This window comes from Stegodyphus dumicola, chromosome 2, assembly GCF_044657685.1.
Source record: "Stegodyphus dumicola isolate Sdum_Otavi_A_Nest chromosome 2, ASM4465768v1".
Lineage (NCBI taxonomy): Eukaryota > Metazoa > Arthropoda > Arachnida > Araneae > Eresidae > Stegodyphus > Stegodyphus dumicola.
In genome coordinates, this window is record NC_140769.1 from 266,848,803 (window position 1) to 266,876,394 (window position 27,592).

The 27,592-nt window shown below is 33.2% G+C and overlaps 2 protein-coding genes and 1 non-coding gene across 3 annotated transcripts in view; all 3 read right to left on the reverse strand.

Moving 5' to 3' along the window:
- The window catches only part of LOC118193719 (uncharacterized), a 59,326-nt gene extending 58,984 nt beyond the window's left edge, over positions 1 to 342 (reverse strand). The window contains exon 1 of the mRNA XM_035364848.2: positions 158 to 342. The gene's annotated coding sequence lies outside the window, so the exon portion shown is untranslated. The remainder of the gene's footprint in view (positions 1 to 157) is intronic.
- A 620-nt stretch (positions 343 to 962) lies between these two features.
- On the reverse strand, positions 963 to 1,034 carry TRNAM-CAU (transfer RNA methionine (anticodon CAU)). Its single transcript has one exon. It is a non-coding gene; the product is annotated as a tRNA-Met (tRNA).
- An 8,427-nt stretch (positions 1,035 to 9,461) lies between these two features.
- RPA1 (replication protein A 70) lies at positions 9,462 to 27,216 on the reverse strand. The gene is made up of 2 exons (XM_035364847.2): positions 27,090 to 27,216; positions 9,462 to 11,706 (listed from the first exon to the last, which is right to left on the reverse strand). Exon 2 carries the CDS (start codon positions 11,698 to 11,700, stop codon positions 9,910 to 9,912), a length of 1,791 nt encoding a protein of 596 aa, XP_035220738.1. The 5' UTR covers positions 11,701 to 11,706; positions 27,090 to 27,216; the 3' UTR covers positions 9,462 to 9,909.
- Between the last annotated feature and the right edge of the window lie 376 nt (positions 27,217 to 27,592).

Sequence of the window (27,592 nt, forward strand, 5' to 3'; positions counted from 1 at the left end):
AAAAAAAAAAAAAAAAAAACGTAAATTTAAGCCTAAACCGTTTTTCAGATGTTAAAAAAAATGTAAAATCGAACATTTGATTACATTTTTTTAAAACTTCAATGATTTTATTATTTCAGAAAATATTTTTAAAAATTTAGTGATAAAAAAAACCTACTCTGTAGGTGGGCACCCGGGTTCGAACCGTGGACCACTAGATCTGCAGTCGAATGCTCTACCACTGAGTTATACCACTTCCGACTGATCGCTTAGCTTCTTTCTTTATACTCTATAACAAGAATCATTCCGGTTATTCCAACGGAATCAATTGATGCCATTTTGGATAGCTCAAACCTTGGATGTAGCAGAAGAATATTCTAAGGAAAATTATGCCAGTTGATGAATCATTTAATGTTACAAAAATAAAGGAAAATGCACATTTACACATATTTTACTTGACACATCATTTATTATGTATTTAATACATGAAATATTTTTAAGAACAAAAATGAATATTTAGGGAATAAAAACATAATTTCTCAAATTCAAGTTAAAATTAATACGAGAAAATGTAGTGAAACTAGTTACTTGTTAATAAAATTTTAACTGTTTTGTACATTCCGTTAAAAGTTCTTAAAGTATTTTAAAACTGTTCGTCGCTTTTTTGACGTCTATTGAAATAAACAAATATTTATTTACATTACACGAAAACCAATGAAAGCTTCCACAAGTATCCTTTCAGTGCTTTCAATAATCCTATGAATAGCGGAATCAGAGGCGTAGCTAGGGTTTTCAGCGCCGGAGACAACTGAAGATTTTTTGCCCCTTTCTGTGTACCAAAAGTGTAAAAAGTTTCATTCTAAAATTTTGTACCATTAATTTGGTGCCCCTGGATGCTGCGCCCGGGGACAGATGTCCCCCTTTACCCTCCCTAACTACGCCACTGACCGGAATTATAAGAAATAAGAAAAAAAAAAACTGATTAGCAGAGCATGGTTTCGATCCACGGACCTCTGGGTTATGGGCCCAGCACGCTTCCACTGCGCCACTCTGCTACACAGAAAGAGGTCCTAAAATGTGTACTTCTCCTCACTTACGATATTTCCTTATCTGTGTAAAATGGTAAAATTTTCGTTGAAGTTTTTAAATTTAATTATCTCGGCATTTGATAACACTGAACTACAATAATTTCCAGTACTATTTAATACAGGCAGTTTAAATTCAGATTGAGTCCATCTGAATCCAGTTTCGTTGAATAAACAAAATAAAAAAATATTGGGTAATCTTCGGATTATGGTAACTTGACGATTTTTTGGCGACCAACCCTGCTACAGCAACCTGCTAGTGTTTTTTTTTTTCGGGGGGCGACGCCATTTTGTTTTCACGAAGTAAAGGCATGTTTTTTTTTATTATTATTTATTTTAAATCAATATATATATATATTTTTGAAACAATCTGCTAGCCGAATTACGCTTATGCTAGAACTTTTATGGAACAAAAGTGCTTAATCATGACGAAGATTAGGTGAGAAATTGCAGAATCGTCCACTGCTTTTAAGAATTGCACATACACGGTATCATCCATGTACACGTCGACCTATTTTCACTTAAAAAAACATCCCAGAATTGTACAAAAATGGCATTGCGCAACACTCTTGACTTTATCCATGTACACTGCTAAAGTCCTAGCTAGTAACCTCTATCGCCTTACCAAAATGTCGCCGAACTACTTGTTACCATATTCCAAAGATTAGCCAAAATGGTTAATAAATTTAAAAAAAAAAATTTTTTTAATATACGTAAGCTTTATAATCTAATAATTTACCCAAAGCAGCGTTTTTTTACTATACTTTTGTATTTAGCCATTTAATTTCCAGGATAACAGTAAAAAACAATACAGAAAATAAGTTTTTCTTTTAGTTGTCTGATTCAAAATACAATTTCACAGAAGTGACAGACGCCAGGCAGTAGCTAAATATTTAATTCCTGAAGCAAAATTCATACATTCCGTCCTTCTCATTTTATGTGTCTCATTCTTCTGTGATGCTGATATTTGCAGGTCTTTTGAATAATGATGAAAGCAATGATCATAAGAAATATTGAATATAGTTTCGAAACTGCTGCAAGGAGTTTTTATGAAACACTAATTTTTTGCATAATTTGAAGCAGAATGATTTTTCATGTGCCAGAAATATTTCACAAATACAATTACTAAATGAGAAGTTAAAACATAAACAGAAAAACGAGTTTCTGAGTCTGCTGAGCAGAACATTTTATTTCTACAGCTGAAAAGCAAATCATGAAAATTAATATTAAAATCTTCAACTGAGAGAGATTTTCAAAATAACGTTTTATACTTCTGTAATATCATTTTTTGCCTTATAAATTCACTTCTGCAAATGGAAAGTTATTTCTGTGTGAACTGTGTTCGCTACCTGCAGTTCCAGGAAATAAAATAACACTTTTTTTTTTTAAATATTTCATTTTAACTGAAAGAAACCCTATGAGATAATGCTTGCAATTAAATAAACATCATTTAACTGAAAATGAAAATGTGAATATCATAGAACAAAAGAAAAGAGAGGGTAAATTTTTAAAATCTGAAGAAAGGCTAATTAAATTCAGTACTATAAATAAATTCAGAAGTTAGAAATATATTTAGAGTTTCTTTAAGCTCAATCGTACACATATTCATAAGAGTCAGTAATAATGTAGAATTAAATGGCTTTATTAAAGTCAATTAATCTTTCTTAGACATTAAAGCACTATAGTGTTTATACTGTTAAATGAAAATTAGCCCTTAAACAATATGTACACTTATTAAAACAATTAGGGAATACTATGCTTTTGGATATAAACTGCGGATGAGGAAATATTTTGGTGAGTGATATCTGGTCTATATGTGTAAGATATGAGTAAAGAGAACAAAGAAACAAGAAATGATAATTAAATTTTATTGTGGACATTTGTCGTAAACAAACCCTCTACATCTACATATTTTATTATGGAGAAAAAATGAAATGTGCATGCATAAAGCATTAAAAAAAAAAAAAAAAAAAAAGGATTGTTGGTGACTTTGAGATCTGAATTTTAGATCATTCCGAATATTGAGCGGATCTCGGACTTTGTACTGTATACGAATAAGATCATATCAGTGACAGGCTATATTTTGAAATAGCTTGTTTAGAGTAAAAATTGTTCTTAGAAAAAATTGAAAAAATATAAGATTAATTTCCTTCTCTATAATAATAATGACTCTAGAGAAAACATATTTTATCTTTTTCAAATGTGAATCCTTAATATTGAATTGCACTTTATACAAAGTTTTATATGCACAATTTGTGCATATTATACAAACAAATAAAAATGTGATTTCTCGGATACAAATGAGTTTGAATTATGGTTTCCTGTAACCGAAAGCTATGTTGTACACCTAAGAAAGCTTTCAATCTGCTGACTAGTTTCTGGAATTGATAAGCGACTAGCAGTCCTTCTTACAATGTTTCAAAGATGTTCTATTGGAATTGCATCTGCAGAATGTACTGGCCAATCCATTCAAATGATTCCTTTCTCGAAACGAAACTTGTTCACTAGCTGAGCTTGATGTGGCAAGGCGTTATCATCCATGAGAATGAATTCATCCTCGATTTCTGCAAATGGACCACAAGAGATCTCATCCCTACGTCGCTGAACTGTTAGTTCTCATTTACTGATAATGTTCGGATCGGTTTGGCCATTGATAGAAATATCAGTGCAGACCCTCATTTCGCCTTCGCCAAATCGTATACGTTCATGCACAACTGCAGGAGAATTCCATGTACCAGGTTTTTCGACAGGTCTAATCCTGACAATAGGCCCTTGTCCTGACTAAAGCCCGTCGGCAGCAATAAAACGACACTCATCTTTGAAATACACTCATTTTCATCTCTCTCTGAGATGCTCCTGAGCTCACATTCTACGAGCAGAATGTGGTCCTGTTTCAACCAAGCAGAAAACATAAGTCTGCAAACGTACAAACCCACATGGTGGAATCGATTTCGAACAGTTTGAAGTAAAACTCTGGTACCACTAGACCTTGGAAGAAAATGGCGTTCATGGTACAATTCCTTCTGGGCGTTAGTTTTAAATACCGATCCTTATTTTGTGTTACTGCAGGAGTACGACCACGTTCCTGTCTTCGACGTACGTTTCCAGTTTCCAGAAACCGATCCTATAGTCTGTAAATGACATTAGAGAAACACCTAATGCTTCCGTTACTATGGATTGCGTTTGACCCGCCCCTAAACGAGCGATGGACATAAGAACTTTTACTTTTTAACCCCTTTTATTTCACGTTTTCAAAAAAGTTGTCGATTAAATGGTTATTTATGCTCAACTCACAGTATCCCCTAATTGCTTTGATAGTGTGCTCTGCAATGGTGCTGGTGCCTCTTACCTTATGTCAGTGTCGTATTAGGAGCATTTTGGGCCCATCGGTAAATTAATATGCTGGGATTCCTGCAGTAACAAGTCTTTGTTCATTATAAACAAATTTTTTATAATGGTTTATTTTTGCTACAGTTTGTTTGCTATTAGTTTATTGGTCATATTGTTTTCCACATATAAATTCCATATTCTGACAAAATTTAAATTGTTTAAATTGCACTTCATGCGGTGCAGATATTTGTTGTATATCTGTTGCGGAAGCGATCCAGTTAGAAAAGGTATGACTATGTTTTAAATAAAAATCTCTTCTTTATTAAATAAGTGAAAAACCTGTGTTTTCTAATAATCCATAATAATATAATATTGTAGATTTTTTTAAAAATGCTGTTTTGTAGAGCTCATTTATAATATGTTATGTTCCCTCTCATGGATTTCTCGGATTTAATTCATAAATTAGCTAGCCTATTATAACTGCCAAATGCCAATTGTTTCGGGTCTTGACAAAGATGTGATATTCAAAATGCTTTTTCGTCATATTCTCGTATATAGAAAAAACCCATTTAGTTTCACTTTCATCTAGATCGCCTTCGTAAACTATTAAAATAAAGGAGTTTCCGATTTTACTTCACATTCTGTAGAAAATTTAGTATTTGTATATATTAATTCTAAAATAATTATCCTTCTTTTATAATTCTTATATTCCTCGGCGCAATATTCTTAACAAAATATATCCTATCAGCAAACAACTTCAGATAAGACTATGAATCTATTGAAGATTAAAAAAATTATCCAATGAAATGCATGGATATCAGCCAAACACATTTTCCGTGTTGATGACGCCAGTTTTTCCCTTTCATCCCAAGTCTGTAAAATGCCTAGCTACTAAAGGTATTCAATCTCATTGTCAAAATTGCTTATTTTACTCAGATCAAATACTGAAAAAATGGAAGGCAACATTTCTTAACCATGAGAATGTCACAAAAACTAAGATATTTTATGGTATACAATGAATAAAAAAAGATGATGATGTTGGATATATCTGCAGAAAGGCTCAAAAAATCATTAAGGAATTTAAAGTTGTTTTTGAGATAATAAGGCATAGAGGTTCCCTCCCATAAAATAATTTTTTTTTTTAATGTATGCTATTTAATTCTCGTGATTTCAAAAATGAAAAATAAAACCTTATATAGAAACATGGATAACATTTTAACAAACTAAAAGTATGATAAAAATTGTGTAAAACAATGGCATAATGATAAAATTGTATAAAGCAGTGGGAAATTGTATGTATGCATACCATAATGAATTAAAAAGTCGATTATACATCTTTCTTTTTCATGTATCTTTTCCTGAACAGATCATTAAAAGACATATTAATTATGCTTTACAGTCATTTTGATGTAGTATGGAGTTTTCAAAGGCATTGTATTGAATACTAGGTTACAAAGCATTCTTTCAAAAGAAATGTATTCAATTTTTAAAATTATTACTTCCACCATGTAACTAAAATAAAATTCTAAAAAGCTAAAAAAAAAAAAAAAAAAAAAAAAAGATAAACACAATTAAAGAATATACAATGTAAAAATATTTCCAAGAAAGAAAAAAACACGACATTTTTCCTACATGAGAAAATGTAAAATCCCAAGATTTTCTGTCGAATGAAAGAATCAGTTGGAAGTTTATAATAGAACGAGGGCTTGGTAGGGAGGCTTCTATGAGAGATCAGTAAAATCAGTCAGAGTGCTTAAGAAAAATTCTCGGTAAAGCTTTACTAACGTTTGAAGAATTGTCAATGGTTTTAGCACAAGTGGAAGCTGTTTTGAATTCTCGTCCTTTGACATACGTGTACAATGACCACAAGGAGCTATTGCCATTGAAGCCAGTCAATTTCTTGATTTTCGGGAAAAAAAAAAAAAAAAAAAAAGATTCTACATTACCTATTAACTTTAACTCCATTGTAAAAAATGGCTCTACCAAGTCCTCTTTGACCAAAATAAAGATTTATTGTTTAGACAATTGTGGACTAAATGGAAAAAACAATATTTGATGGATTTTCAGCCGGCTCATCAATTAAAAAACCCTAACGTTTATGATGATCTTGTATTAATCGAAGGCAAACAACAAGTGCAAACTTTTGTGGAACTGTGGTAGAGTGATAAACGTTCTTTGTGGTCGTGATAACAAAGTTCATTCTTGTGAACTAAAAACTGCTGATGGAACGATAATAAAATGACTACTTCAATTATTATATCCTTTAGAACTTTAATAACATTTTTTGTTGTTTAATAATATGAATAAGATTGAATATGTTTTATGCATTTGTTTATTTTTTCTAGGATTAGATTAAGAATTGTCTAGATTTACTGAAGTAGTGTCAGATTATATTTGATGATAACATACCTTTTTTAGAATTTACTATAAAGATTAATAGTTTGAATATATTTTCTATTCATTTAATATACTTATTGTTTTACAATTATATGTTAAAATACTTATTGATATAAATTTCTTGTTAGATTAATGTGAACTTTTTGCAGAGTTCAGGTGGAGAGTGTGTGGAAATTATTTTGATTAATTGATAGATGGCGCTAGCGTCACGTTTTGAATTTCCATAGACTCTCCACCGGCAGCTAGATAGATGTATGCTTAGATGCTTCGCACACTTTAAGAACACTTCGGCTCCTATTTAAAAGATTTTGATTATAAAAGCATATAGATTTGTTTGTCAACTGAACCACCATGTTTTTATTAATGATCTGTAAATATTGTACATATTAAAAGTTACATTTTGAAAGTGATTGATGGCGATTCATACATACACTCAGATGTTCGTCGAGTGAATTATCCTTGGCACCAAATCTTCAGTAATGAAAAAGTCACCCACTCCATTCATCATCATGAACATTCACATGGTCATCTTTAAAAGCTCTACCCACTTCTGTACCATTCCATCGTTCATAATGTTTTCTGCATACACTTTACTAATCTGATGATGAGTTTCAGCCGTTTTCACATCTTTAGTACTAAGAAAACAAATCACTGATCTCAGTCCACAGGATTCTCAGTTGGTAGAGCCATTTTAAATACTCACAAATGTACACCACCTGTGGCTTGCCCAACAGATATAGGTAAACAGATTTTGAGGTAAACATCAAAAATGCCTTGTATAGTCTCGAATTATTCATTAAATTTTTCACCACATTTTTAGGTATAATTTAACTTGCAAAATCGAAATAAGGGGGGGGGATTTTAGAAAAAGACCAATTTTGTGTCATAATAGTACCATTTCATTCTGTTAGAAGAATGCTACATATAGTATATATCCTAAGTCATGCTTTTGAGACATGAAAAATGCAAGTTGAATTTTGTCAATGGCAGAATAAAATGGTAGATATAGAGATGTACCCCCCCTTTTTAACTTCAAATTGAAAGATATATGTATTTTTCCAAGAAACGCACTCAGATGGCATTTTGAATTCACTGAACATGTAATTACATCTTTGCTCACGGTTTTATTTTACCTGAAAAATATTTTATGCAGAAAAAACTGGAAGAAAAATATATCCTGTATGCATCTTGAATTGACCATGCTTTATTATTTAAGATTCATCCTGAAATATTGTTTAAAAAAAGCATTTGTATGGCTGATGCTCAAATTTACTTAACATGCAAATTAATTGGGACAAAGATTTTTTTTATTATTTTTAATAATTTATGTACATATATGTAGCAGAAATGACCTCTAGAATGCATTTAGGCATTGACTCTATCAGTTTTGTGCATATATTTTTTACTTCTTTATTATGGAAGAACACTTTTACAGCATTCTTAATAATACGCTCTTTTGTTGTATAATCTATTTTGGCAAGATATTCATTGACAACATGCTACAAGTTTATGATCAGATTTAGGTCTAGTAAATTTCAAGGCCAATCCAGCACAATAATTTTATTTTCCAACATGAACCTTCTGATAGATTTTGTATTATGACATTGAGCCAAGTCATGCTGAAATCTCTTTGCAAAGGTTCTCAATAATTCAATCTTATATTTTAAAAATTTGATATACTTCAATGAATACATCATTCCATCAATAGGAACTACACTTTCAGTTCACCTGCAGTGAAAATCCCCAAAACATTTGATTTTGAGGACATTTTACAGTTTGTTGGATAAGCTGAAGTTAAGGGGGGGGGGAAGTTTCATCACTGAAAATTACATTTTCCAGTCCCTAATGGTCCAAGATTTGTATTTTTTGGCTTACAATAATCGTTTTTGCTTCGCTTGAAGTGCCAAAAATTGTTTTTTTTTTTTTTTTTTTTTTTTTTTTTTTTAACTGGCTCTCTTCCTTCTGAAAAGCAACCAGAAGTCTATGCTGCACATTTGAAGGATGAATATCAATACCGATAGACAATAGATGTCTTTCAAGGTTTGTGCTAGTTTTTATTAGATAAATAATTCTACTTCAAAGTAGGAATGAATCAGATTTGGGAGTTGGTTTAATCAGCTGAGGAAGCAATATTTTTTACAGTCATGGATGTGTGACTGTAATTTCCTCTCTTTCTAAGTGTTATATCCAATTTTAGTACGATAAAGTGAACTCATGCAAAACATATTAAGAAAGGATATAAAAGTAACGCCTTCTCGCAGAAACAAGCTTAAAAATGGTGCTATAATCTTAATGTCCAAACCAATTCTAACTGGTCAAAAGCAGTTGATATTAAGGCAAATAAAACTGCTTTGAGGGACCTGTTGGCAACTAACTAAACTAAAACTGTCTTAATTAACTAACTAAAACTCAGTGAAAAAATTGCTTTGTCCCAATTAATTCGTATACTATAGTACTTTATTTATGCTGCCTATGCATAGACAGAACATAAGCGATCTTTTTGTCTTTTTTTCCCCCCATTTAAATAAAAAAAGACTAATTTTGACAAAACTAACATTACTTCCAAATGTTAACAGCTAATAAGAAAATTTTGAATGCTTTTTTCACATACAAAAATTGTTAGATTTACAACTAATGTAATAAAAGAAAGTATTCTTATTTTAAATCATATCAGATTTATTTAATAAAATTTTTATTTTACATCATAAACCACATTATTGTTATGTTCCAACTTGAAAACTTTATAAGCTAAACTTTTAATGTAATATTCATGATTTTATAACAGTAGCATTTTTATAAAAAATAAAAGTTCACAATTAACAATATACACATTTCACATAAAGGAAGAAAAAATAAAACATGAATATTAACACAAGAATGTCTTAAAATAGCAGAATTAATAAAATATTCATTTCATATGAAACAAAAAATTTGGGGAAAAAGGTCTGCTTTGATATATGTAAAGAAAAATATGACTACTGCATTCCTTGTTAACTGAACAACAGTTTTACTAAAAAAATACAAACTTTCAGAGCAGATAAAATGGCTTGTGATGCATTATATAGTATTCTTTTTCATGGCTATAGATATAAGCTAATAACCATAGTAATAAAATCATTTAGAGTTCCTGTTCCATTTGCTTTATGTCTGCCATAATTTTTTTGGTATAGCTGACTGGATCAACAGGAGAAGCACTAACAACTGCTGTTTTTAAACGACTTTCTTCATTAAAAGTTTCCATTTTTGTACGTAATTTGAATATGTAGGATTTAAAATTGGCATCAGTTAGAACATCATTGTACCTTTCTTCATTGCTCTCTTTCAATGAGCCCAATTCTTCTGCTGTGATGCCCAAAATACATTCTGCAGCTTCTTGGAAGCAAGTAACCCACTGGTTCTCTGTAAAATCAGCAACACTTATAGATAACAGAAGACGCCATTTAAATTCATTATATTCACGACTGCACTTTTCACATCGATATATTCCATTGTTCATGTCAATTACTTTCTTCTTGCAGTCTTCAGAAGGACATGACATGTACATGCAGTTCTCTTTCCTTAACATTACCACAGTGGCTTTGCTGACATAATAATCAGCTTTATCACCCATTCCCAGGTTCTCACTAGTAGCCTGAGCAAATGTTTTCCACTGGCCACCCATACTTCCTGACACTGCACCAGACTTTCCTGAAATTGACTCTAATTCCAAGTTACAACCTTCTCTATCATACCAACCTTTCAGCATATGTGCTTCTTTAATATCTGGATTGATCTGCAACACACTTGACATTGTTACAGATAAAGATCGTCCATTATAATCTGAAACTCTAGCTCCTTTCACAGCAACAACTGGATTCATGCTGCCATCAAATTTCTCAGCATCAGTACCCCACAATGTCAAACTAACTTCTTTGTTGCTACGATCTACCAATCTTATGTCTCGTTTGACCAATTCTTTATTAGTTGTTCGAGCTGTAAACGTCAGAACATCTGAAGCGCTCTTACACACACCAATGACATCAATATTAGTGTCTTTATCAACTTGTTCGATTTGAGCTATGGGAACAAAATCAAACTGCAACATTGGAATAGTGCTAGAAGCTTCTTCACAAGGCTGAATACAGGTGTCATTATTAAAAGACATTTCATAATCATTTTTCACTGAATTAAATTTTGTATTGGCAGTTTTTAGTGTAGCTCTGGATATATAAAATACCTTATTAGGCTCTAACAAATCATAAAATTTATCAACAGCATCATTGAAGCCAGTAGCCCGAATTTCCCCAGTTTCATCAAGAAGATTAACAGAGAATAATTTGCCTTCTCCACGTGAATTATTCCATGTTCGAATAGGTGTCTTACTGGTGACTCTAGCTTTTATGGTCCATTTATTTTGGTATGGTGTCAAACTGCTAATTGGATGAACAGGTTGTTGTGATGAACCATTCATCTGAAGATTTGTTTGTGCAGGTGGTTTACTTGGGCCATTAATAATGGAAGTTTTAGCAGCATTAGAAGCTTCTGAAGCAGTAACTGCAGAAGCAGAAGTTGCATTAGGCCCTAGAATTGTTGGATTTCCTAATTTGTCTCCAACTTCAGAACCAGGAGTTAAAACTGTTAAACTTAGTAAAATAATTACTTTCTTGTCTTGCTGAACTTGATTGCAGACACATTTATCAACTCTAACAACAGTGAATTTTTCCAGCTCTTTATTTGCTACCAAATGATTCAGTTGTGTTCCGAGCATAGCAAATGCATATGAATGCACTCCATCAGATATAAGCAACCTAAAGCGATCATTTCCGCTACCTTGAATTTTCTTACAACCCAGAATCTGAATGATAGCATTTGCCACATCTTCTCCATTCAATATTCGATTTAGAGCACCAGAAGTGAGTTTGGGCACCATAGCAATCTAAAAATTATACAAAAGGAATTAACAATATTCAAATAGCTACAAATGATACTTTTATTTAATTTTAATTTATAAGAACAAACTAAAATTTGAAAGAAACATTCACCTATTTTTTTAATATTAAATTTCCTGAAATGAAATTATATAAGTTTTAGAAACAAAAAACTTTTAAAACTGCTTCATGAATTCATCAATTTACTGTATCATTTGATAACAAAATATTATTAAGTTGTACATTAGTTGCTTTTTCGTTGAATAATGCTAAATTTGAGCTGTAAAAGCTGGCTTATACTATGTTGTTTCTCAATCTGAATGTGACAAAATGGAGGTATTTTTAACTTTATTTCTAATTTTATATGGCATTTTATTTCCATTTCATAATTTCAATTCTAATTATAAATTTCCAGCAATTTGGCAAGAGACAATTTCCCAATAACAACTGCTATCTGCAAGTCGAGAAATTGTCTTCAGCTTGCAAGCAGTAACGTGAAATTGTTGATATTTTGATAGTGTGCTTTTATCTAACAGAACTATAAAATTTCAGGCTCAAAAAAAACTAATCATAAGTTCAAGCATATTTTATAATATTAAGAAAATTGCATGCATTTAAATAAAAAAATATTTTTATTTAAGTAAAATGGACACTGACATACTATAAAATTTTTTAAAAAATCATTCAAAATTTCTGGTGTACATATTTTTGGATTTTAAAGAAGTTGACCAATGAAAGAAGGTAAGAGAGAGATGCCCAAGTGCAGTAGTTGGGGAGAAGACAGACTTCCCACATCCTACAGAGGTTGCTTGCTACATGTTCTCAAATAATAAGAAGCCCAATAAACCAACAAAATTAGACTTGGAACATGTTTTGCACAAGCTGCTAATTTGGTAAATAATATTGTAAATAATGCTTCATTTTTAAATGTTGAGCTTTTCTATATTCCAGGTCTTGAACCCTCACAAATGACTCCAGCAAAAAAGGCAAAATTAAACATTGATAGTAGATAATTTCAAGAGACCTGGACAGAATTATTTAGAATTGCTGAAGACTTGGGGGCACTATTCTTACTTTATTTGAATCGTCTTATGCGTGTCAACAGCTGTTTTCAGCTTTGAATTATATCAAATGTGAAAAACAGACTGACAGATAACCTGAGTGCTGCATGTGTTGCGTTCAAATTAATGCAGTATGAGCAGAGGTTTGATGAATTACCAGTATGTATACAAAAGCAAAAATCCCATTAATTACGAAAAACCAATCTGTTTCCTGTAATAAGTTTTTTGTATCATTGAAAACTCTCTTCTTGTTTTTTCTTTTTACGTCTTAAAGTGTGTGTTGTTTTGCTAAGCCAAACCTCCATTTTCAGGTTTAATTGCACTGTTAGCATTTGGCTATAAATAAGTGGATTTGGGTTGAATTCTGGGCACGTGGCCCCAAAAAGGTTTGCCGCCACTGTCCTACAAAAATACAGGCTTGGTTCAAACACCAAATACAGTGCAGCTTGATCAACAGAGAGACACCAGACATGGTGAAGGAAAGCTGTATGTTATTTAATGCTGTGTGTTAATTTGTGTTAATGCTCCATTTTTCATTATCTGATAACCTACTACAGCTTTCAGCAATAGAAGCTTTAACTGTAACTTTCAACCCACACAATTCACGACCAACGACAGTCATATCTGTCTATATTTCATCCAAAGAAAGAGCACAAGGGAGTGTTGTAACAGATCTTGAGATACTAACTCAAAAGCAGACTCATCATGCATGAAGATTCAACATAACAACCATGAGTGGAAATGCAGCAATAACACATACCTTGAAAATGTGATTCATCATTTTGACAGTTTGGCTGCTTTTAAAATTAGAGCCCACACCTCTCCAATGTCACAGGTACAGCCAAGCGATGCTCTGTGGTTACATAGCAGTTTATTACATTGTTGTTCCTGTCACATTGCAAAGATGTGGGCTCCAACATAGTAAAAAATCACAATAATAACACATCTACTCTGATCTTTTAATATTATGAAAGATTTTGAAAATGTTTTCAAACATTCAGGAAAAATTAAATTAAAAAATTATATTTAGCTTAAAAAACCACATGTGTAGGCTTCAAACAAATCAGTCTGACAAAGTTTCCATACTATTCCAAGTATTAGAAGAAATTAACTCATAATAAAGTCTCCCACACTTCATTAGCTTATAAATCACCTAAATAGCTCTCTACATCTTCTCCATTATCAACCCTCCCTCATTCCTTCTTAGTTTTATTTCACTCATGTTTGTTCAGATTATTTTGCATTTTCCTTTCCATTTCTTCTAACTTTCAATTTACCTTTCTAAATTATGTATTGGCACTGAAAAGATATCTCTCCTACTCCCAATCTACCACTTTCCTTAGATTTACTCACATTCTCAGTCAACTGCTTGGTCATTCCTTTATGCTTACAATGCAATGTCAACTGTCAACTTCAACTCTGCTGATTCATGTCTATTTGACTGCCAGATCTCCACCTCAATAGGATACTTCAATGCTTGTTCTGTTCCACCCGACTTTTCATTGCTTTTTGTAATACCGTGTTCTTACTAGACTCTCTCTTGCAGTTCCATAGCTCTTCCTTCCAATTGATATAATCCATTTCAGATTCATGAAGTTTGAGAAATATTTTATGATAAGCAAAAAAGCCAGATAAATTAAAAGAGTACATTTAACAGCAACCGTAACAATGGAAGTCATTTCCATACAAATTTCCCACTCTGACCACAAGCAGTTAAGCAGTCAACATTTAGCATTTCTGCATTTTCTTGTTACTACTTACCAATCATTTTCATATTAATCATTTCTTTTTAACACATTCTCGGTTTCAGTATTTAGCAAAACTACCTGATTTCTGCCACATTTGTAAAAATTTATGGTATCCCTTGGCAAATCATTTCTTTTTTGATTTCAAGATGGTCACTACACAAAACCAAAATAAAAAATCAGACTTACACAAACTTGGTGTCCATTGTACACATCGACCTATTTTCACTTCGAAAAAAAAATCAGAGAATTGCACAAACTAGACAATATGCGCACTGCCTTAACTTCGTCCATGTACACATCAATCTATTTTCACTTAAACAAAATCAGGAAGCTAAATCAAAGTTAAAACTGTCATGATAACAAAAAAAATTCGCCACTATCTTAACACACAGAGACGAACAAATAACCAAAAATACACAAGCAGTGAGTAATAAATAACCAAAAATACATATTTCGTATCATAAAAACATTACACAACAAATCTTTTTACAAAAATTAACACACAGAGACGAATAAATAAATGAAACGTCAATTTTTTAAAGTACCTTTTTACCTTTTTTTCCACGTGCATATATTCATGCTTCCCACCACAATCTCCTCCATCCTCCACATAAGCAATTCGGTAAAAGTATATTTACGGGTACCCCTTTGGCAAAAATTGGTGATACATGGATACCGAGTTTGTGCAATTCTTTAAATTGTTATTTTGGCTTTGTGTAGCGGCGATTTTAGCACCAAAAATTGCCACTACACAAAGACAAAATGACAAGTCAAAAAATTGCACAAACTCGGTATCCATGTACACACTGACCTATTTTCATCTAAAAAAACATTACAGAATTGCACAAACTAGGCATTGCACACTCTCTTTATCCATGTACACATTCACCTATTTTCACTTAAAAAAATATCAGAGATTTGCACAAACTTGGCATTGCACACTCCCTTGACTTTGTCCATGTGCACATCCATATATTTTCACTTAAATAATCAAAGGAGCACCCAATTCTAGGTAAAAGTATATTTACGGAACATTCAACTACTCAGATTACCATAAATAAAACAACAAATTGGCAATAAACAAAACATCAACTTGGCGATAAATGAAACAACTCCGCAATAATAGAAGTGGTACCCTTCAGTCTACTCTAACCAGCAATTCAATTAAAATTTTTGGCCATTTTGGCTCATCTTCTGTTAACCCGTTCAGGACCAGTGTCGCGTCACGCAACGATTCTACTCCTAACGGCTCAGCGTCCCGTATACACGGCACAACAATTCTGTTCCTACCAGCCCAGCGTCGCATTATACGTGACATTAAAACGGAACGATTTATTTGAATTTTTAAAAGCCAGTGAATGGAACTAAGTGCTAATTGTTTTCACATGGGTTGACTCATACGGCATTTGATTTTCATGTATTGGCATTAGTTTCTATTTTGTGCTTCTGGTTTTGAGAGATTTATTGAAACAAACAAACTGGAAATCACAGCTCTTTATAAGTGCACCTGTAAATTAAAGGGTTACAGGCATTTTTGTTTATTTTGTTAGGATTTTCTTTTTTTATGTTTTTCTATTTATTTTGAAATTTAACATAAGCTTTCTTGGTTAATTAAAAAGTAACATTACAACATTATTACAGAAGGGGAAAGACTATCAGCTTTCTCGACGCGCAATGTTTCTCAGGAAAGAACCAGCGTTTTAGTTTTTCTTACTCGATTTAATAGGCAATTATATAAAATGCCTTGAATGTCCATTATATACGAGGGCTATCCAGAAAGTAGATTACGTTTTGGAATAAAAAAATAAACAAAGTATAGGAAACAAATTTTATTATATACAGATGAAAGCCACACTCAAATACTACTTTTCTACATAGTCACCATACAAATTAAGGCATTTATCGTAGCGATGTACGAGCTTGGAAATTCCTTCGTCGAAAAATTCGGCCGCCTGCGCCTTCAACCACTTCGTTACCTCTTCTTGCAGCTGTGCGTCGTCATCAAAACGCTGCATAGCCAGCCACTTCTTCATTGCTGGGAATAGGTGGAAGTCGCTCGGTGCCAGGTCGGGACTGTACGGCGGATGAGGAAACAACTCCCACTTAAAAGATTCAAGAACTTTACGAGTGACATTTGCCGTGTGGGGCCGGGCGTTGTCGTGAATCAACAAGATCTTAGAGCTCAACATTCCTCTGCGCTTGTTTTGAATTGCTCTTCTGAGTTTTTGGAGAGTTTGGCAATACCTTTGAGAGTTTATTGTAGTGCCTCTTTCCAGGAAGTCCACCAAAATTACACCTTTTCTGTCCCAAAAAACAGTCGCCATCATCTTCCTTGCCGACATTGTTTGCATGCATTTCTTGGGTTTTTGGGGAGAACTTGTGTGCCCCCACTGCATTGATTGCAATTTCGTTTCACAGTTCACATGTTTCACCCATGTTTCGTCACCAGTAACGATGCGATCGAGTAAAGAGTCACCATCCTTATGGTAAGCGTCCAAAAAGTTCAACGCTGCAGCCATTCGCTGATTTTTGTGGTCCTCTGTCAAGATTTTTGGAATCCATCTTGCACAAAACTTGTGGTAACCAAGCTTTTCGCTGATGATTTCGTGCAACAAACTTCGCGAAATTTGTGGAAAACTCAAAGAAAGTTCCGTTATTGTGAAATTTCGATTTTCACGGACTTTAGCATCGACTTTTTCGAGAAGTTCGGCGGTCACTATGCTGGGTCTCCCACTTCGATCTTCGTCGTGAACATTGGTTCGGCCATTTTGAAATCTTATGACCCACTGACGCAATCCACCTTCAGTGATAATGTTGTCCCCATACACTTCACGAAGCTGCCGATAGATTTCTATCGGTTTACAGTTTTTTGCAGTCAGAAACCTTATTACTGAGCGCACCTCGCGGGATTTTCAATTAACGCAGACATTTCAAACCGTCACAGTATCTGAACGGAGCACAGCACGAACCTCTCACTAGCACGGCTAGATGCAGACTGAGCTGCGCAACGCTCTGACCCTAAGATGGCCGCGCTAGCCCCGCCCCTAGCGGACACAGATGGAAACGTAATCTACTTCCTGGATGGCCCTCGTATAATGACACAGGCATTATATTTTGGTATATAATGTATTTATCTTGCATATAATGTACAGGGTTATCCAAATTAAACTTCCCCAACTCAGAGGCCTGTGCAGTGTTGTATGGGTCATAATGTGATGAAATTTTAAAAACAGACATTTCAGATCATCCGCTCGAGATTTATTAAACAAACAAAAAAAAAAAAAAAAAAAAAAAAAAAAAAAAAAATTGTACAAGAAGTTGGCGATAGGTGGCACTGCAGATCAACAAGACATTCTACAGATGTTCAATATGTGTGCCGTGGTTCTCCACAACTCTTTCCATTCGCAAAGCAGTGTGTTCCACAGCGGAACACAGTAGGTCCACATTAATTCCACGAACATGTCGAATAATTGCATCTTTCAGATGTGCCAAGGTTGCTGGGTGTTCTCGGTAGACCCGATCCTTTAAGAATCCCCATAACCAAAAGTCGCATGGCGTGAGATCAGGCTAGCTGGGAGGCCAAGCTGTAGGGAAACAACGGCTGATCACACGTGCATCGGTAAAAGTTGCCCATAACATCTGTTGAACTCCACGAAGAATATGGGGAGGTGCACGATCCTGCATAAATATCATATCCTGAAGGTGGCCACGTTGTTGCAGTTCAGCGATCACAAACGTGTTCAACATGTCCTGATACCGTTTTCCTGTGACAGAGCAGGTTTTGAACCCTGTTGGAGTCACCTCTTCAAAAAAAAATAAGGCCCAATGATGAATGTTGCAGTGAAACCGCACCATACAGTAACCTTTGGAGGGTTTAAGGGCACTTGATGGATTGCGTGCAGGTTTTCCCTTGCCCAAATGCGGCAGATGTGCATATTCGCTTGACCATTCAGGTGACAATGGGCCTCATCCGTCCAAAGGATGTTCCACGGCCGAGTAGCATCGACTTCCATTCTGGCAAGGAACTGCAACGCAAATGTTTCCCGAACTACAGGATCCCCGTCGGACAGCTGATGACGACTATGGATTTTGTAAAGAAAATAACCGAGGATTCGACGCATCACACGCCAGACAGTCGTATAGGCCATATCAACAGCACGAGAAACAGTTGGCACACCATGTGGTGATTGGCTAGTGGGGTCCACGACCGCCAAAGCAACATCTTCTACGCGTGCAGATTCCACAACCTGTCGTTTTCTACCTGGTAAAATTCCCAGCTGTCCCGTTCTTTCGAACTTCTTCATCATGTCTCGTAGAGCACATGGTGTCATTGGTCCTCGGTGTAAGATCTTGAGCCGACGGAATGCTCTTATCGCAGCACAGGAGTTCTCGTCATTCTGGTAGAAAAGTTTCACTAACAGAGCTCTGTCTTTCAAAGTGGCCATTATGCATCAGCAAGCGATCAGTAACAGATATCCCACCAGTGGGGGGGGGGTCTTTCCTTGATCACTTTCCAGTCATTATGGACGCTGTTTTCGATTTAGAAAAACAGGAAGTTATCTAATAAAGACCCGATGTCACACAGGGTTTCAAGCTGAAATATTTCTGAGTGTCTTTTGAAGAAGTTTTGGGACATGTGTGGGGGTTATATTCAGTTTCATTCCGTTAGCCATGGCTTAGAGACCTTACTTAAAAACTTAAAAATTTGTCCAAAATCAATGGACACTCCACCTTTCCGTCTAACTGGAAGACAGTTTCCGAAAATTTATGTTGATGGAAAAGGTAATAAAAGTAGGAGAAGATGCGTTGTGTGCGCTAAAAACAAGGAAAAGCGAAAGCAAACAATGTATTTTGAGTGCGAAATATACGTGGTAGGACTGCGTGCCGATTCTTGTTTTGAATTATTTCACACACAGCAGAATTTTTAAATTGGAATTTAATTACCTACAGGTAATTCTTGTTTATTTATTTATTTTTTTTTTTAAATTTCATATTTGTAAATTTTTTTTCATGTTTATAGTTTTTATTTATGTGTTATGATTTTAGTATTTTACCTGTTTAATTTTTTCTATTAATGTGATATTCTTTATATTAATACACATTAAAAACAAGTAAATTAAATACACAACTTAATATCAAAATGCTGATTTTACGATGTTTTTTGTAAAATTAGGCTTAACTGCTGAAAATGTGCAGGCCGATGGCAACGATCCATTTCAGCAGGTCCGGTCCCGCGACTGCGCTTCGCTCTCCCCGTGCTAGTCCTTACGGAGTTAATGGCAGACAAATACATATAATAGCGTCCAAACTATTAACATTCATCCACTTATTTACCTCAGACATACTCAAATGATGGTACCCACGTCAAAATACAACACCAACACACGTGCAACCAAACACAGCAACTGAAAAGAAGGTAACAATGAAAAAAGTCCGGTCTATACAAAAGGGTTACTATTACAAAAAATAGCCCAAATCTCAATGTATCACAACACGTTTGGTGATATTTGCAGAAATAACTCCTTTTAAATGGAAAAAAAAAAAAAAAAAAACACATAAATTTCCCCAAGGCTAGTTTCGCCAACATTATCAATGTTTTCACGCAGCTTGAAATCATTGATAATCATTTCATTTCACGCAGCAGGCTTCCAGATTTCACAAACAACAAATAACACTTGGCGATTTTTTCAAACAGAAACCAAGGTGTACCACAGATTAAAGATCAGCCGATTAATGTATTTGGTACTTTTCCGTTTTGCCGGCGCAGGCGATAAAGTCGCCACTAATGGTACAACTAATGCCAAACGGAATATCCTCGCTGGTAACCTTTTACGCCTCATTTTCAAAACAAGTCGCAGCCATTTCTTATCAGATTATTTTTTTTTTTTCCAATACTGGCATAAAATTACATAGAATATTTACCAGATACTTCAATTTTATGACCTAAGACCATTCTCGGTAATTAAGTCAATTAGGAAGCAATCACACCGCTCACCGAAGACGAAAATATAGTAAAGGCAAAGTCAAGAATTAAAGTCAGCAATTCTAATGCACCAGCGAAGTAAAGCACTGCAGTTTTACATAATTTCTGAGTAAGCTATTCATACGAATTGAAACAATTCTTGCATTTAAACTTGTATTCTAAGATTTGTAAACAAGATTTAACTTGAAATTAATGTAGATAATTATTGAGAGAATTAGATTTTGGTAATATAGTTTACGTGAGATGAGATCTTTTGGGGTCACGTGATACGAACCGGTGAATCAGGATGTTGAACAATGAAAGCATAGTAAATTCTTAAATTAATGTCTTTTTTACAAATGTATTGTTTTTATTTATTGGCTTTTTACAAAATTTTAAGCTCTATTAAAATATTTATGCCTTCAAAATAAAAAATTCTTAGAACTAACATTTGTTAACATTTTTTTATTTGTATACTGTATGTTGTCGCCAATAACGTCTGCTTGGCGAGATTTGCGCCGGCGAAACGGAAAAGTACCATGTATTTTTCACATGACAGTTTGATTTTTGTACTGAATGCTTGATATTATTGTAGGAATGTATTAAATCTAATATTTACAGGCATTGTATAATCTGAGTAGAAATATAGGTTATTAATACATTATTATTGATGCAGATATTTGCAATATTTCTTATTTAGTGTACAGTTATACAGAACAATTGTGACAAGTTTTTACACCATGCTCTTTCAAACGCCTTTCTAGCAGCAATAAATCTTGTATACTGCTATAATGCAAATACATATTGTACCTCTGAAAACTTATTTCTCTAAATGAAAACAATTCAAACTACCCAGAATTATCAATGAAAATTAGTATAGTCAAAAGTCGTTAATTCGGACACCCATAATCCGGACCTCAAAGCTACAAACTGTGTGCACATGCGTCACTGTAAGACCTTTACAGCTGCGATTATGCATGTGCGCATGCCTATAATACATTTATGCATGCGCGTTTAATGTATAACGGATGGTATAAGCTAAGCTAAAATTATTTAATTCAGTTAATGTTGCAGATTGCGTTGTTCCTTAATCTTCGAATTGGATCCGGCTTATTATTTTTTCCAGACTGTTAGAGCAATTTTATAAAAGTAAGCTTGAACTTTTGATTATGTCAAATAGAATTTTCGATATATATTTACTAATATGTAAAGGATCTACAAAGTGAAAGTATGCTTCGAAGTTTATTAAACAGAAAGTGGAATTGCTCCAAAAATGGATAAAGGCATATCCTTTGATTATCTAATCATTCTGAAATATGTTTATCAATTTATCAATTATTTATTTATCAATTCATTGCGTGCCGCAGCGTGAATTGGAAGTTGATCGGTCAGCAATATCCTTACCTTCAAGGCAGATTTTTTATTTTATTTGGCTTATAATTCCTTATTAAATGTAGTATTTCATCTCGATGTACTCCGTCTTTGATATGATTTAAAACAAGTTTCTCGTCATTATAATTCGCTTCCAATAGCGAAGAAAGTAACAGAGGTTATTGAAAACGAAAAAATTTTGATTGACAAATTAGTTGGTATTCTCGACTCAGCAATTATACGACTTGAACAGCGGAACTTTGTAACTAAACAAGAAATTATGTCTGTTTAATAGAATTAAAGAGAAAGTATTATCATATGAAACAAGCAACTTAAACAACTTACATTGAAAGAAATGTTTAATAAAGCAAACAAATAAATATTAAGCTTTTTCTTTCTGTAAATTTTGATACCCTTTAGATCATAATTGTTCTTTATTTCATAAATTACGATTTCATATTTTTAATTTTATAATTTCTGCATGCCATCTTACCAGATTTAAACTGATGATCTATAATCCAGAATCGCCGAAGTCCCGACGAGTCCGGATTAACAACTTTTGACTGTACTGCAGATTCAAACTGGAAACATTCAAGCAATAAAACATTTTCAAAGCACTAGCAATAGCATTCATAAAGAACAATTTAATAATATCCATAAATGGCAACTTAATATCATTTTAGTTGCATTTTAGTACTGTTTGCTGATTTGAAGTAGGTAATTAACTTTCATAAGTTTTAGTTTTTGGTACTATTCTGTTACAGTGGTGTCAGTTAAAAATGCACTACATTATTTTTGCCACCAGTGGTCGCAAAATATAAAATTATGAAATAACAGAATTTGAAAGACTAAAAAAAAAAAAAAAAATTAGTTCCGTGAAAAGTAAAATTTAATTTCTTAATTCAGAAAGAAAGTAAAGGTAAAAGTATAGTTTAGGGGTACCCCTTGGCGAAACTTGGAGATTTTTCGCGGTACATGGATACCGATTTTGTGCAATTCTTTGACTCGTTATTTTGGCTTGCGAAGATATTCTTCCACTAAACACTTAGCAGCTGCTCAATTGTTTAACAAGAAATGCTTAGTTTTAGGAATGAACATTCTACAGAAGAAATAGTACTGACCACTGAAGCATATCCAATGATTGGCAAAGAAAAGTTTGAAACTGAACTAAAAGTATTCTATTATACGTCTGATATCCATGAATACTAAAAATTAATTGAGCTACTGAAATTTATCTTCGAAAATAATCTAGATGATGTTCTTAGTGAAATTACGAAACTGATAAAAATTCTCTTGAGAGTTCTCATGACTACATCAGAGGCAGAACGCTGCTTTTCAACATTGAAAAGAATGAAAACTTTTCTAAGAAGCACTATGAATTCGGAAAGACTAAATGCGCTTGCATGGCTTTCAATAAAGAAAAATTTCCTCGGTTGTCATCTAGAGATCAAGGAGAAAATTACTGATCTTTTCGCGCAAATTAAAACAAAAAAATTGGATTTCATTTTTAAATGAATAGACAAAGATTGAACTGTAACAATTTTGGTTAAAGTAACTAAGAAATGTTTAGTTGCTTTCTTGCAAAATTTCATGAAGTTTCAAATAAATTTTCTTTTTATATTCCTTTTACACAATTTTTAAACAAAGTTTAAAATTTTTTGGAACAGCACCCCCACTAATTTTAGCCACGAGCCGCCACTGCCCATGATTAAAAAATTCCCAGAATCATGCACCCGATTATGTCACAATAGGGTTTCCATAACATTCAACTACTCAGGCTACCATAAATGAAACAACAACTTGGCGATAAATCAAACAACAACTTCGCCATAATACAAGGGGTACCTTAAAGTCTACTCTACCCACAGTAAATTTTTCATTTAAAATTTTAATCTAGAATATTCTGCACATAAATAAAAAATAACAAAATTTAATTTTAACAGGTGGCATAAAATTACAAATATAACTACAATATTGCAAAAAAATTTAAGTTTTTGAATACAACCGACATCACATAAATTCTGTCAAATATGTCTACAAATGGCTGCGAGCAGTGCCCCGCTGACGTTTATTTTTTAGCAGTCTGAAAATATAATGCTGCTAGAATGAGTGTCATCAATCCTGTAACATAACAATCAGAAACAATGACTAGAAAATATTCCTTGATTTCCCAACATAAACTCCCAAATACAGGAAGAATATGCTCAACGTTTTGTCTTTTTGTAAAAAGACAAAAACATTAGGCATGTTTTTTTTTTCCCCCCCCTACTATTTCTACGACTTTGTTGGCTCCAACGGTTTTATTTCTTTTAAGAGACATCAAACTATTTGTGCATACCTCCCTCAAGGATTTATTCCACTCTACTGTCGTACTATGGCTGATTTCTAACTGAAGTTGGCAAAATTCAATCAACATGAATTCCTGACAGCACAGATAGTTAAAACGAACAGTATTCAGGAAAGAAAAATGGGAGCATTAAAATCATGTTTTGGTTCTTAATTATTTTCTTTCACAGCAAAAACGTCTGTAACACCATATAGGAGCACTGTTTCAGTCAAAAGTTAACTTCATCAGATGCTTTTGAAAACAAAGATCTATTGCTATGAATTACTCTTTTATCCTGAAAGAATCTTATGGCAGCCTCTTCGTCATTAGGTAATTGTCAAATTGCGTAATCCATAGCACTAAAAAAATGACAAAATATAACAAAAACAATAATGAGTGACAGATATTTCAAGTGAAAGCTACATATCTCTCAAGCCATATTTGGTGTGGTTGTTGGCATATCTTTAACTGATGCCATTCTAACCGAATGAGACACATTCCGCAAGAGAAGAGGAAAATGACCTTGCTTGTTTGCATTAGCTGTACATATGTCACGTGATCTCTGAGGTAATCTGCATTGTATGTTTATAAAAGGTATACATAAGTCACGTGATCAATGAGGTCATCGAAATGTATCTCATTGTACCTAGTTTCTTCAAATATTCTCACTAAGAATGAAAATAAAACCTAAATTTAAGCACACCAGTGACTGAGCAGTAAAATCTTGAATGCTCATAGTTCAGTCTGAGTTTCAAATTATCAACGGGCTGGCTGCATGGGCATTTAAATGGTTTTCCCATGTGTAACGTGTATATGAGCCAGTTTCCCTCAAGTCCTCCGGCAAGGCATCACTCCTCTTAGAAAGACAGCCCTCGAGTGCTTTGCCATAATCAAATAAACAAACCTAAATTTTAAGTGAAAATATTTACTACAAATCAATAGAAATGCAAATAATGGAATGAAACATTTAAAGGTAATGCCAATTTAATTACATCATCAGCATTTGGGTGATATTTATGCATGAATAACCATTAAGATGACTGACTCATGCCTACTGAATTAAAATTGTAAAATACTGCTATTTACATTCAAACAAATATATCACTCTTCTATTTAAAACTTATTATTAATCCACCATCCATTTTCTACAATGCTAAACACTAATAATCTAGAAAAGTATTTTGATACACTCGAAATAATTTGAATACTGAAATGGGTAATTACCAAAAGCTTTAGATAATACCTGATCATTTAAAAGTTTTTTCATATGCATAAAAAAAGGGAAGCACTTCCGCAGAGAATGTAACATTGCCAACATTGGCCATAATAGTTCAAACTTGGTAACCCATCGGATTTATCCTATTCGCTTGTTCGAAGTTTGCAACCATTCTCTTGCGTTTATTTTGTTGAATTAACACTGTCGTTGTTCGCATTTGCAGATTTATATTATTCTTCTCTTATTTATTATTATTTTTTCTGAATTTTTAACAACGAATAGATAGAAATATTTTCGTAGGTAGATGCCGGTTCTCGGTTCGGGATGAAAGGAGAGGTGAATGCTAATTTGTAACACGGCTGTTCACGTTGTATTCTTAATTATTAACAGCTCTAAGAACCATGAGGTTTCCGAAGTCTAAAATAATTTGATTTCGTAGACCGAAAAAATGTGCATGTGCATTTTAAATAATTAAGTAATGCTTTTATTTTTATTATTGGTTATTGTCATCTAAAATTATGAGAATAAATCAATTTTTATGGAGTAAAATTTTAACAACATAACATTGTTAATGCTTTTCTAACAATAACCTTTCAGAGGATAGCAGGTGTGACATAAATAGATGATTAAATTGAAATAAAAAATATTGATTATCTAAGATGTCAGAATAGTTCGATGCATCACCATGGTCATCAAAATTAGCAAACCACTGCTGGTGTAAGGAATATATTGTTTTCTGTGTTAACTGGAATTTATGACAAATTTTTTCCGTATATCACGCTTAACCGGTTAATTTCAGTATATTAATACTAATTTATATTTTTAAATAAATTTTTATTTCCGTTATAAATCCTTATATATTGTCTTATGCTTAATATATTCTTTTCTGTGCTAACTTGAATTTAATACACATTTATTTTCGTATATCACGTTTAACCGGTTAGTTTTACATCTACATGCTTATTATCTGTGAATTTTTACTACCATATGCTTAATATATTGTTTTGTCTGCTAATTTGAATTTACATGCACTAAAAATCACGTTTACAAAATATCATGTTTACGGATCGGCTCATCGTCAATGAACGGCGAGCTTGGCGAGTAAAAATGCAACGGCGCCAACGGGTTCTCTGCGGATGAAAACCCAAAAAAAGTCCTTACACACTGAAATTCCATAAAAGTTCTACTATATGATCTTATTATTTTAAATTCGAAAAGAGAAATACGAAGCACAGGAAAACATAAATTAGTAATATCTTTTTCATTCATACGTTTTTGCCCTCTCTCGATCAACCGCCCTCAGTAATAAAGTAATTGTATGTACATTATTGCATTTTAAATACTGCCAAAAATATCACAGACCTTAGTGGTTAGTCAATTCAGTACGTTATTGCTATTTGAATAAAATGCAGTAACTGTCAGATCTGCACAGATGCAAAAAACAGCGTTTCAGTTACATATATTAATCTTAATTAATAATATTTGGCAAAAAATTTACCATCTATTAAAAGCTAAAACACTGAAATACTTTATATTTCAAATGAAATTCATGTTTTTTTAGCTGAATGATTACAACAATGAAAAGCAACACGTTTCAGATAAACTTCAGCGTTTCTCATAAAATGTAAGTATAGTCGTTTAGCTTCAAATGGTAATCACTTCTATAATAACACATATACATAATAAACAGTAACTACAAATACTTACAAAGAATGTTTATTACTCGCTTCAAGATATAAAAAAAAAAACGTTTTTCCAGCTCAGACAAATTTTTACCGCGCAATGCTCTTTGATTTTCGTATTAATCTGTGATGCCACAAGCAACGTTATTTCAGAAAACTTTAACCTTGTATTCTTACATGCTCAATTTATTTAATTTCAAATACAGCACGATTTCCAAATGCTAGATTGCTTCTATCGTTAAAAAGATCTGAATATATCTAATTTAACTCAATAATTTAAACCTGGTGTTATAGCTTGACCATGTAACCTTAAACGCCATTTTTTACGTTCTTTCTTTCTATCTATTCTAATACTTAATAATATCTATAGCTAGTACTTAGTATTACTATATCTATAATCTACACCACTTATATTTTTACTAAAAACTCTTTGCATTTCTTCATAAAATTCTAATAAATTTTATCTCTTGTGAATAAACATAAAGGAATTCGAAACTTCAGACCAAATTAAGCTCGTAAAATTAAACG